General features: G+C 43.6%; 1 protein-coding gene across 1 annotated transcript in view; it reads left to right on the top strand.

The window, feature by feature from the left end:
* The window catches only part of AS3MT (arsenite methyltransferase), a gene marked incomplete at its 5' end in the record, with an annotated part of 46648 nt that extends 34531 nt beyond the window's left edge, over positions 1–12117 (top strand). The window contains 1 exon segment of the mRNA XM_042459881.1: positions 11415–12117. Within this exon segment, the coding sequence (XP_042315815.1) occupies positions 11415–11513 (99 nt within the window).
* Between the last annotated feature and the right edge of the window lie 758 nt (positions 12118–12875).

Here is a 12875-nt window from a genome sequence, read left to right as displayed (position 1 = left end):
CAAAGCTAGTTCCTTTCATTATGTGTTCGTCGGGTAATCAATTAGACTTCAAAATGTGCTTCTGATGTGTTGTTCTTTCAGTTTTTGTCTTTTCTGGCATGAAAAATCCCCTGTTTGGTCTGTTAAAATGGATAATGGAGCATTAGAGAGATTATATTTTTTAGTCTTTCCGCTAAAAACGACGTTGGCAAACAAGGTTTGAAAATCATTGTTACAGGAATAACAGATATTGGCCTGATAATTTTTCATCTGCTCTTGGTTTTAGTAATGTGTTATTATTTTGCTTCTTTCTTTTCCAAGTCCTCAGGGAATCTCCCTTGTGTTTAAAATAGTGTTCATGACATCTTTTTCAAAGGAGTTGTATTAGCTCAGGACCGGGTTCCGGCAACCTGCGGTCATCCACGCGGGCCGGAAGGATGCGGAGCCGACGGCTAAGGCCGGTTGGAGAAGCGGCCCCCCCGAGACTGTTTCTTACTGTTCTTCGTTCTGCTACGGCCAACCCACAAACCGGCCCCAACAAGCGCAACGCGCACACACCGCGCCACCCACCGAAGCACGGTCGCGGACTTTTTTGTGGCTCTGGACGCGCCGACCATTTATTTTCAGTCCAAAATGGCGGCGAACGTCTCGACGCAAACCTTCTCTGAGGTCGCGCCGCGCAGGACTTTGTGGCCGCCATTTTGGGTGAAAAATGGCGGCGCCCAGCAGGCGAATGGTCGCCGCGGACCACAGAAAAGGTTTTCGCGCGGAGAACTTCCAGCGCTCCGAGGAGGTCCCCGCCTGCAGCCTAGCCGGAGCCCTCGAATAGAGGGTTCAGCACGCGGCAGTCAGCAGGCCTCTGGATAGGCCCGGGACGTCGACTGGCAGCCGGCGGTGAGTGGTTGCCAGAGACCAAGGAGAGCTTATCGTCGGCAGCGAGAGCCTCCTTGGCCCTGGCTGGCTCTCTTCCGCCGGGGGAGGGATGGAAGGGCTGACAGAGCCAAGGAGGCTTGCTGCTGCAGTGAAGGCCTCTCTTGGCCCTGGCCGGCTCTCCCTCCCCGCCCGCGCCGGGAAGGGCTGCCAAGAGCCCCAGGAGGGCTTCGCGTCTCGCGCAGTCGAGGCCTCTTTGGCCCTGGCGCGCTCTCCTTCTCTCCGCCGGCGGGAGGGCATTCCAGCTAGCCAAGGAGCCCACTCTGCAGAGAGGCCTCCTTGGCCTGGCCGTCTCTCATCCCGCCGGCGGAGGGCTCTCCAGAGCCAAGGAACGGCCCCTCTGCCAGAGAGGCCTACTCCGTGGCCCATGGCCGGCCTCGTCCTCCGCTCGTCTCCTCTCGCCGGCGGGAGGGGCTTCCAGAGCCAAGGCAGCCCGCTCTGAGAGTAGAGGCCTCCTTGGCGTGCCTGGCCGGCTCTCTTCTCCCGCTTCCCACTCCGCCGGCGGGATGGGCTTCCAGTAGCCAAGGTAGTCCCGTCCCCTCTGCAGAGAGGCTCTCCTTGGTCCATGGCGGCCTCTCTCTCGTCCGTATTCTCTCTCTTCCCCGCCGCTGGAGGTCTTCCCCAGAGTCCAAGGAGTCCCCTCTGCGAGAGAGTCTCCCTTTGGCCACTGGCCATCATCTTCTCCGCCGGCACCGGGAGGGCTTCCAGAGAGCCAAGGAGCCCCCCCATCTGCAGAGAGGTCTCCTTGGCCCTGGCCATCTCTTTTCACGCCGGTCGGGAGGGCTGTTGCCAGAGCCAAGGAGGCTTCGCTGGGCAGGCTGAGGTCTCCTGGCCCTGGCCGGCTCTACTCCGCCGGCGAGGGAGGGCTGGCCAGAGCCCAAGGAGCCCCTCTGCAGAGCGAGTCTCTTCGTGGCCAACGTGTCCGGCTCTCTATCAGGATCACGCCAGGCGGAAGTAAGGGGGCTGATATCCAGAGTCCAAGGAGGCTTCGCATCATGCACTGGATGCAGGTCTCTTGGCCTGGCCGGCTCTCTCCTCCGACGCGGGAGGGCTTCCAGACAAGGAGCCCTGCTGCAGAGATGGTCTGCCTTGGCCCTGGCAGGCTCTCGTCTCCAAGGAGTGTGTTTGGGTGCTTTTATGCTAACAAGTCTCCCTTGCTTGACACTGATAATGTGGTGATGGTGATGATATGTGTGAGCTTGAGAGCCATTGCAACTACTGTTCTGAAGCTGAGAAGAGTGTCACCTTTCCAAAGTATGTTTGTGGGTGCTTTTAATGCTAACAAGTCTCCTTGCTTTGACAATGATAATGTGGTGATGGTGAGATGATGAGTGAGCTTGAGAGCCATGCAATACTGTTTCTGAGCTGAGGAAACTGTCACCTTCCAAAGTGTGTTTGGTGCTTTTTAATGCTAAACAGTCTCCCTGCTTTCATAGAATCATAGAATCATAGAGGTTGGAAGAGACCACTAGGGCCATCCAGTCCAACCCCTGCCCATGCAGGAAATCCAAATCAAAGCATCCCATGACAGATGGCCATCCAGCCTCTGTTTAAAGACCTCCAAGGAAGGAGACTCTATCACCCGTCCGAGGGAGTGCATTCCATGTCGAAACAGCCCTTACTGTCAGGAAGTTCCTCCTAATGTCAGGTGGAATCTCTTTTCCTGTAGGCTTGCATCCATATTCTCGGAGTTCCTGTTTCTCTGGACGCAGCAGAAAACAAAGATGTCCCTCCTTCAATATGACAATCCTCTCAAATATTTACAAGGGGCGTTGTCGAATATCACCTTCTTAACTTCTTTTCTTCTCCAGGCTAAACATCCCCAGCTCCCTAAGTCGTTCCTCATAGGGCATGGTTTTCCAGACCCGTCACCATTTTTGTCGCCCTCCTTTGGGACACGCTCCAGTTTCTCAATTTCCTTTCTGAATTGTGGCGCCAGAACTTGGACACAATATTCTAGGTGGGCCGGCCCCAAAGCAGAATACAGTGGCACTATTACTTCTCTTGATCTAGCACACTATACTTCTATGATGCAGCCAAAATAGCATTGGCTTTTTAGCTGCCGCATCACACTGTTCACTCCATGTTCAACTTGTGGTCTACTGGACTTCCTTTGACAATGATATGTGGTGATGGTGATGATGATGAGTGGCTTGAGAGCCATGCAACTACTGTTTCTGAAGCTGAGAAAGTGTCACCCTCCAAAGTGTGTTTGGGTTTTTTGGCTTTTTAATGCTAACAAGTCTCCTTGCTTTGACCAATGATAATGTGGTGATGTGATGATGATGAGTGGGCTTGAGAGCCATGCAACTACTGTGTTTCTGAAGCTGGGAAAGTGTCACCTTCCAAAGTGTGTTTTGGGTGCTTTTAAATGCTAACAAGTCTCCCCTTGCTTTGACAATGATAGTGTGTGATGATGGTGATGATGATGAGTGAGCTGAGAGGCAGGCAACTGACTGTTTCTGAGCCGAGAGAGTGTCACCTTCCAAAGTGTGAAATGACAAATGTGCTGTGTGTGTGTTTTTGAATGCAGGTTGGGGGTGTTTGTCCGAAGGGACCGAGGAGGGGCGGGCACACGCCTCCTCCTCCTTGCGGGGCTTCGGGGGGCTCCGACCGGAGGGTGGCTCCACCCCTGGAGGGTGGAAGCTCCACCCCAGCATGCAGCCCCGCCCCCGGAGGTGGAAGCTCCACCCCTCGGTTTTGGGCCCCCAACTTGGTCTGAGGGACACCAACCCGGCCCACGGGCCCAAAGGTTGCCTACCCCGTATTGCTTTCCTGTATTTTTTATAATACGTGGTGCCTGGGTACGAATTAATTCGTTCCGCGGCATTCGTACCCGAAAAACTTCGAACCGAATTGCCATAGGCGCTAAGGGGTAAAAGCTGGTCTTGCGCGCATAAAAGCGCCGGGTTTTTTGTAACCCGAAAAACTTTGTAACCAACAATTCCCTATGGGATTTTTCGTATCCCGAACAATTCGTACGCGGGTAAATTCGTATCCCGGCTGCGTACCACTGTAAATAGCGGCCAAAGCCCGTCTGGGCCAGAGAGCTTTACCAAAGGTTTGCTTTTTTGAATGGCTATTCAATTTCATAATGGTCTGAAGGAGATACTAGGTGTGGTTTTTCAAAAGACTCTTTCTGTGGCTTTGAGTTATTCTTGTAATGTTTGTTTGATCATATATCAACTTTTTGTAATTTCTTTAGGTCTTGGGTGTGTTTTTTTTCTCATTATCAGTTTCTCTATAGCAGAGCTTTGAAAAGATCTCGTAGAATTTTTTCCTTGCTCTGTAAAGAGGGGTGGGTCCTTGTCCTGCATTTTGGGGGGGAATTTGAGTTATATGAATATATTATATTCTTTATCTTCTTTTTTTCCTTTAGCTTATGTGCCAGCCATGTACCTATCTTATTGTGCATGCTGAAAGGAATATGCTCTTCATATATATTCAGGTTTTCCTGTCCTACTACTATCTTCATTCAGGCATATTAAGATCAGTTGTGTTTTTGTAAGAAATTTTAAATTTTTCCTTCTGAAGTTTAGTGTTAGAGATGGTCTTTATTTGCAGTCTCTTGTTTCCTCCTTCTGTGTTCTTATCTCATCTCTTGTGAATTTGTTTGCATTGTCTCTTCTCCATTTTTCTTTTTAACTCTACAGTTTGTGATGAAATGATGTGAAAAAAAAAGCCTCTCATTGCTGTCCCAACACCATTATTATTATTCGGTTGCCCCTTGTGTTAAGTTTTCTTTCTGAAAGTTTCTTCAAATATGTTTTTTAACCTGCTGTTGTTGATTTTTCCAACAAGTTTTCAGGTTCTGTAGGAGTTCTATTCAGTCCAAACACAACAATTTCCATCCTTTCCTTTGACTAACTGTTTGTCTTTAATTTCAGTACCCACTGGATTGTGGTGATCGTGATGTAAGGTTTTAAGTAAAATGTGCAATTTTTACAATCTCAGTACAAATACTTTATCGTCCACTAGAAAGACAATCTATGTCTTGAGAAAGATGCTATGCAACTTCACCCAGTAGAAGGTATAATCTTTTAGCGTTGTGCCATATAAGAATATTTCGGACTGTCTATCATTGAAAAAGTTGTTCCATTAAATATTTTAAACGTTGTGTGGAAGCATTTTCCTTTGATTTTTTTTCTTTTTTTGATGTGTGTTTTCCTGTCTTAAATCTGCAGGTTTATAACCACCAGTTTCCAATCCCCCCATCCTTATTGTTGTTGTATAACTCATATTCCTATCCTGCAATATGCTTTCTAGCTTTTGGGGAGAACAAAAATCCTTTGGTTCTTGAGGTTCTCGAGTTGTGCATATATCCTACCAAGCAGGGTGTTCTTGCTATTCTGCATTGTTCTACTTTCACGATTTCCCGAGAAATGCCCGCATTTCTGTGAAAATTTCTTTAGCTTGAAGTGTATCTTTGGTATAGATAACTATACCCTTTTTCTTTGTAACAGAAGCTGATATAAATTCTTTTCCAAATTTTTTATTCTTAAGTAATCTTATCTGTTTTTGTCTAATATGGGTTTCCTGTAGACATACTACATCATTTTTAAATTTAGCTTAATAATGATATATATTTTTTTCCTTTTTGGGGGAGAGTTTAAACCTTTTACATTCCAAGATAAGATATTAATGTTCATATTTCAGCTATCAATTATTTTTATTCTTTAAGTTCATATTTCTTGCCATTTCCCTTAATACCTCTCTTACCTCTAGATTACCTTCTCCTCTGTGTCTTTTAAATCTTCTTCGGTTAAGATTCCCTCTTCTTCTAATTTGCTTTCCTGGGATTCGTCTAGTGAGTCCTCTTCTTCACTAAGCGGTGTCTCATTGGGGAGTTCCTCGTCCTGGCTGTTTGCTTCTCTCAAGTTTCCTTTCTCGCTATCTTTTCCTGGTTGGTTATCCTTTTTATTGTTTTGTTCTTTTTTTCTCTTTGGGTTTTCTATGTCTTGTCCATTTTTTCCTCCAAAAGTCTTTAGCCTTAGAAACTGTATTTAGTTTATACCATTTTTGATTCCATTTTACTGAAATGCCTTCTAGTTTTTCCCATTTGTAAAGAATTCTATTCTTGCTCAATTTTGTTGTAATGAATTTGTATTCTTCTCTTTTCTTCAAAATCCTTTTTGGGATGTCCTTAAAATTTTTTATTTCTTTTCCTTCGATGGTCAGAATGTTCTGATAATTGTTAAATAAAATCTCATCTCTAATTTTCATTCCCTTGAGCAAATATAACCCTGCCACTGAAGACAAGTTGCTACTCGAGGCTGAAAATCCCACAAACTGTGCTTCCCTTCCTAGAAGGAAGGCTAAAATAACAATGACTTGAAATAACCAGCCATTAGTTGCCTTTTCTTGACATGTATCATCAGTTAACTGTTCCATCCTGGATACCAACCTTAAGTGCCATAGAACAATAAGCGCATCACAGTAGACATCATGGAGCATCATCCATGCTGTCTAGACCACAGTCAAAGGAGCATCCTGAAATTCTCCCAGGAGTCAAATATGGTTGCAATTTTTTTTGCATTGATAGATATTCCTGTGATGTGCCAGACTTAAAATTGTACCTATTAGCACTAAACCCTCAACAGAATCTACATTTAAATTAAATGGCCATCTATTCAAAGAACATTGTTCTAAATCAGTGGTGCTCAACCTTCCTAGTGCCACGACCCTTTAACACAGTTCCTCATGTTGTGGCGACCCCCAACCATAAAATTATTTTCGTCTTGGTTCCTAAGTAACCATTGGAAATATGTGTTTTCCGATGGTCTTGGGTGACCCCCGTGAAAGGGTTGTTCGACCCCCAAAGGGGTCACGACCCACAGGCTGAGAACCACTGCCTTACATGTATGCAAGAATCTTTTTATTCCTGGCTTATCAGAAAGCCCTGAGGAGGACTGGCTAGATGGGCAATGGGCCTTTGTCCAGCAAAATATTATTTGGCCTCAACGTGCCTAAAGGAGACAGTTACAAGGCCCTTGTTTAAAAATGCCTCTCTGGACCCCACTCTATGAGATAATTATCAGCTGGTCTCCAATGCCCCATTTTTGGGCAAGGTTCTGGAGTGTGTGGTAGCCTCTCAGCTCTAGGAGACTGGATGAGACTAATTATATGCAGCCATTTTAGTCTGGCTTCAGGCCTGTTATGGAATAGAAACAGCTTGGTTGCCTTGGTTGATAACCTATGTTAGGAATCAGATGTGGGGAGTGTATCCCTGTTGGTTCTGCTGAACCTCTCAGTGGCATTTTAGACGATTGACCATGGTATCCTTCTGGGTCACCTTATTGGGATGGGACCCTGAGACACTATTTTATAGTGCTCTGTTCCTTTCTGAAGGGGAAAACACAGAATGTGGTGCTGGGGGACTCTTATTTGATTCCTTGGACATTGACATGTGGGATCTCACAGGGCTCTGTTTTGTCCCTCATGCTATTTAACATATACATGAAGCCACTGGGAGAGGTTGTCCAGGTTTATGAGATCTGGTGTCACCAGTATTCTGATGACACCCAGCTGTATTACTCTTTTTTACTTAATACTAGGGAAGCTGTTTCTGTGCTAAATCAGTGCCTGGCAGCTGTAATGGACTGGATGAGGGCAAGCAAGTTGAAACTTAATTCACTTAAGAGAGAAGTGCTCTTGGTTAGTTGTAATGCAGATCAGGCAATAGGTATTCAGCCTTGACCTGGATGCTCAGGTTTCTTTATTGGCCAGGAATGCATTTTCACAGTTAAAGGTAGTGTGTCAGCTGCACCCATTTCTTGGGACTTGGCCACAGTGACACATGTCTTAGTTACATTCTGATTGGATTACTGTAATACATTCTGTGTGGGGCCACCTTTGAAGAGAGTTTGGAAACTTCAGCTGGTCTAAAGATCTGCAGCCAGATTACTGACAGGTGATGGTTACAGGGAGCATACAGTTCTCTTATTGCAACAGCTCCACTGGCTGCTGGTTTATTTCTGGGCCCAATTTAAAGTGCTAGATTTGATCTATAAAGCACTATACACTGCAGGTCCATGCTGTTTGAAGGACCATATATTCCCATATGAGCCTGCTTGAGCATGAAGATCTGCAGTGGAGGTACTTTTCTCTGTACCACCACCCTCAGAGGCACAATTGGTGGGAACACAGGATAATGCCTTCTCTGTGGTTGCTCCCACACTTTTGAACTCTCTCCCTAGGTAAGTCAGGATGGTTAATTCATTGTCTTCTTTTCAGTAACCGGCTAAGATATTTCTTTTCCAGCAAGTTTTCAAAACTGATTTTAATAAAAATGGCTTTTATGATGATGGATTCTTTTTAATCTCTTTTAAAATAAGATTTTAATGGGTTTAATTCTGTTATTTCATACTGTTTTATTCTTGATTTTGTATGTTTTTTAGTTACAGTCGGCCCTCCTTATCCCCAGATTCCTTATCCATGGAGTATCAGAATCATAGAATTGGAAGAGACCTCAAGGGTCATCCAGTCCAACCATCCATGGCTTGAAAATGCTTAAAAAATATTCAAAAATCAAAGCCTTGTATATAATGAGCATCCACAGATTTTGGTATCCACAGCAGAACCAAACACAAGCAGATATGAAGGGTCCACTGTATATGTGCTTAATATTATTCTGTCTTTTTGTAAGCTGCCTTACAAGTCCCAGCCTGGCAGAAAGGGGGGATACAAATAAAGTGATGGATGGATGGAAGTGAAAGAAGATGCAGGTCCAGAATCTTACTTGAGCATATTTCATTTACTTACATGGTGGTTATCAAAATAAAATAAATCATGCAGTAAGTGAGTAAAGTTTGAAGAGACAAAACAGTATTACACTGATTGTATGGCATATAAATATGCTGTAGTACTGAATATTATGGACTAATATTATATTTTATATTATGGACTATTATGGATTAATCCCCAGATTAGAAACTCATTAACTGCTATCAAGTTGGCTTTGATTAATGCCGGCCCTATGAATGAGAGACTTATGACAACCCTTTTAATGTAATGCAGTCTTCTTTTGCTGATGCCTTCTACTTTATCAAGCATCATTGTATTTTCTAATGAGATGTCTTCTCATAATATGTCCAGAATACAGTGGTCTCAGTTTAGTCATCTTGGCTTCTTATTTATTTATTTATTTATTTTATTTTATATGCTGCCTTTCTCCTAAGAGGGACCCAAAGTGGCTCACAGATTTAAAAAAACATTACAATAACATTTAAAACAGTTAAAATTATCTAAATATATATAAAATTACATTTAAAATACAGTATAGCAAAAATTAAAAGGCATGACAGATACACATGCTCGATATAAAAATCACAGTGGCATGCTTATGTTTTAAACGCTTGCTTAAATAAAACCTTTTTAGACTGCCGTCGAAAGGCAAGCAGGGAGGGGACCAGTCTAGCCTCCATTGGAAGGGAGTTCCACAGGGTGGGAGCTGCCATTGAGAAGGCTTTCTCTCATGTCCTCACCAAGGAAGCCTGGGATGGTGGTGAGACCAAGAGAAAGCCTTCCCCTGATGATTTTAGTGTTCTGGCTTCTAGAGGATAGGTCTATAGGTGTCATTCACCTCCTTGGCCTTGCCGACGCAACATGCTCTAATAGGAGAGGAAGTAAAGCAAATGCACTGGCATTTAAAAATGAACTTTGTATGTATGCATGCTTTGAAAAGGAAATCATACTGATGACATACTGATGATCCCTGCACACAAGTTGTTGAACATTTGCATTCAAGACTTTGACTCTTTCTGTCACCTTTTATTTTTGCTTCTTGTCTGTCCTTACCAGCTTGATGAGTTTCATCTGTCATCCATTGAGACTTCTCTTTCTTTTTGGCTACTGATATACTCTTTTTACATTTCTCTTTGACAGTGTCCCTGTCTTCTTTTCAGTTTGAGTCCTGTTGCATCATTGACAACGATGTTACTCATAGTTGTTCTCTTCTGTGCCCCATTAGCTCATTGTGTGCCATCTGACCTGGGACTTTCATCTTCTGACATTATTATCGGCTATAAATCTTACTGGACTCTGTTTAATCTACTTTGCAGGCTTCATGTGAATATAATCTCTCTCTGAGGAACAATGGGCATATAGATGTTACAAATCATGCAAGTTTCCCAGGAATAGTAGATTCCCGGAGCTGTGAATCTTCCTTTAGCTTCCTTTTTTGATAAAATTACCAGCTTGATAGATGAAGGGAATGCTGTACATATAGTATAACTTAATTTCACTAAGGCCTTTGACAAGGTTCCCCATGACATTCTTGCAAACAAGCTTGTAAAATGTGGACTAAACAAGGTAACTGTTACATGGAGTTGTAATTAATTGCCGGCTGAACCCAAAGGGTGCTAAACAATGGCTCCTTTATATCCTGGAGAGAAGTGACCAGTGGGGTCCCATAGGGTTCTGTCTGGGCCCAGTGCTATTCAACATCTTTATTAATGACTTAGACGAAGGTATTGGGGCATAGTTATCAAATTTGCAGATGACACCAAATTAGGAGAAGTAGCTAATACCTCAGAGGACAGAATGAAAGTTCAAAATGACCTGAATAAGCTAGAAAGCTAGGCCAAAGCTAACAAAATGAATGCAACACAGAGAAATGTAAGGTACTGCACTTAGGGCAGAAAAATGAAATGCACAGATATAGGATGGGGGACACCTGGCTGAACAAGACTATGTGTGAAAGGGATCTAGGAGTCCCTACAAGTTGAACATGAGTCAACAGTGTGATGCAGCAGCTAACAAGGCCAATGCAATTTTAGGCTGCATCAAAAGAAGTTTAGTGTCTAGATCAAGGGAAGTAATAGTTCCATTCCATTCTGTTTTAGTCAGCCCCCACCTGGAATCTGTGTCCAGTTCTAGGCACCACAATTCAAAAAGGATGTTGAGAAACTGGAGTGTGTCCAAAGGAGGGTGACTAAAATAGTGAAGGGTCTGGAAACCATGCCCTATGAGGGACGACTTAGAGGAAGCTGGGTATGTTCAGCCTGGAGAAGAGAAGATTGAGATGTGATATGATAGCCCTGTTTAAATATTTGAAGGGATGTTATTGAGGAGGGAGCAAGCATGTTTTCTGCTGCTCCAGAGAACAGGACCCGGAACAATGGATGCAACCTACAGCAAAAGAGATTCCACCTCAACATTAGGAGGAATGTCCTGACAGTAAGGGCTGTTTGGCAGTGGAACACACTCCCTCAGAGTGTGGTGGAGTCTCCTTCTTTTGAGGTCTTTGAACAGAGGCTGGATGACCATCTGTTGGGTGTGCTTTGATCGAGAATTCCTGCATGGCAGGGGGTAGGACTGGATGGGCCTTGTGGTCTCTTCCAACTCTATAATTCTATGATTATATGATTTTTAGCTGCAAGTAACTTCCTAATAATTGGAGACATGTTTTTCTTTTTAGTTCCATATCCTTTCTGGTTAATATAATGCTGTATAATAAATCTCACTTTCATATTCTCTCATTAACACAGTTTTCTTTTTTTTAACAGCAGAAGCTTGGGGACCCATTTAAATTTGTGGAGCAGATGGAGACAAAAGTCACTACAAAGACTCCTTCAGGATGCTGTGGATCCGAAGGATGCTGCTAATCTTTGCAGTTTAATATTGAAAAGCAGATTTTTAAAAGATACAATAGCAAACAAAAAGAGGAATTATGGTTTCTAAGGAGCAATGAATATACAGGAATTAATGCTTTGTGATGCTTATTGCCTTAGAATAAGGTGAGAATCATGGCTGTTGATGTGTTGGACAGGAACACCCAACTTCTGGGTAGAGCTGGTGGGAGCTGTAGTTCAACAAGGGTACATGATTCCATATTCTGCCTAAAATCTTTTGCTTAAAATAATTGCCAGATTTCCAACAGAAAGATAGGCTGCAGTGTTCTGAGATGTCATGATTTTGTTGCTGGGTGCACTGACTGAGATAACCTATAAATGGGTGTTCTGTTCTCTGTTCAAGATTCTTGCAGTACTCTTGATTGGAGCTAGGTGAATGACACCTATAGACCTATCCTTCTTAGAAGGGATTATATAAAAAAAAGACCTCCCTATTCACTATTACTGCCAACTAGGGAACTGCTTAGTAAACAACTCCAGGTAGCAGTAGTTCATTGCAAGCTTCAGCCTTAGGACTTTGGACTGTTTCACACTCAACCTACTGTATATGATGTGAAATTACTATGGCTGGCACTGCTTGTGGCATATTCTTCCATTTGGGGAAATGTATGAACTAAATACTAGAAGAGGAAAGCAGTTGCAAGCTAGGAAAAACTGTAGGGTAGGGGTGAAGATTCTGTGACCAGGCCAATGTTGTTGGAGTGTAGCCCCATTAGCTCTGAGTGGTATATTCAGTGGTGAGAGCTTTTATCAGATATATCTGTGTGTAAGAGAAAAGAATATACTGTTAATAATATATTTTAAATTCACCATTAAATTGTGGAACCAGAAGTGCAGCCAAGGTATTTATAGACGTCCTTGTGGAATTTTGCTCAGGATAGTGGTATGCATGGTATTGCATGCAGGGAGCCTACAACAGTTATTCTACGTTAAATGCCTTCTGATAACTAACAAAGAATAACCAGATGTGGTAGGGAGAGCAGCTAGTGCTGGTAGGCACAGAAGCATCCAAATGTGCCAGGCAATGATCATTATGCTCATACAGGGAATTTGCTTCCTGAAGTCATTGGTCCAAAACACACTGCAGAAATAATCCAGTTTGAGACTGTTTTAACTGCCCTGGCTCAGTGCTGTGGAATTCTGGTAACTGTAGTTTTGTGAGACATTTAGCTTTCTCTATCAGAGAGCTCTGGTACCACAATAAACTACAGTTCCCAGGATTCCCTAGCACTGAGCCAGGGTAGCTAAAGTCTCAAATTTAATTATTTTTGCAGTGTGTTTTGGACCAATATTTCCATCTTCATTCCTTTGGAATTCCACAGTTCCAAAGAGACT

This window comes from Sceloporus undulatus, chromosome 3, assembly GCF_019175285.1.
Source record: "Sceloporus undulatus isolate JIND9_A2432 ecotype Alabama chromosome 3, SceUnd_v1.1, whole genome shotgun sequence".
In the NCBI taxonomy this organism is placed as follows: Eukaryota; Metazoa; Chordata; class Lepidosauria; order Squamata; family Phrynosomatidae; genus Sceloporus; species Sceloporus undulatus.
The sequence above is the reverse complement of the archived record's forward strand: the minus strand, read 5'-3'. Positions and strand labels throughout refer to the sequence as shown.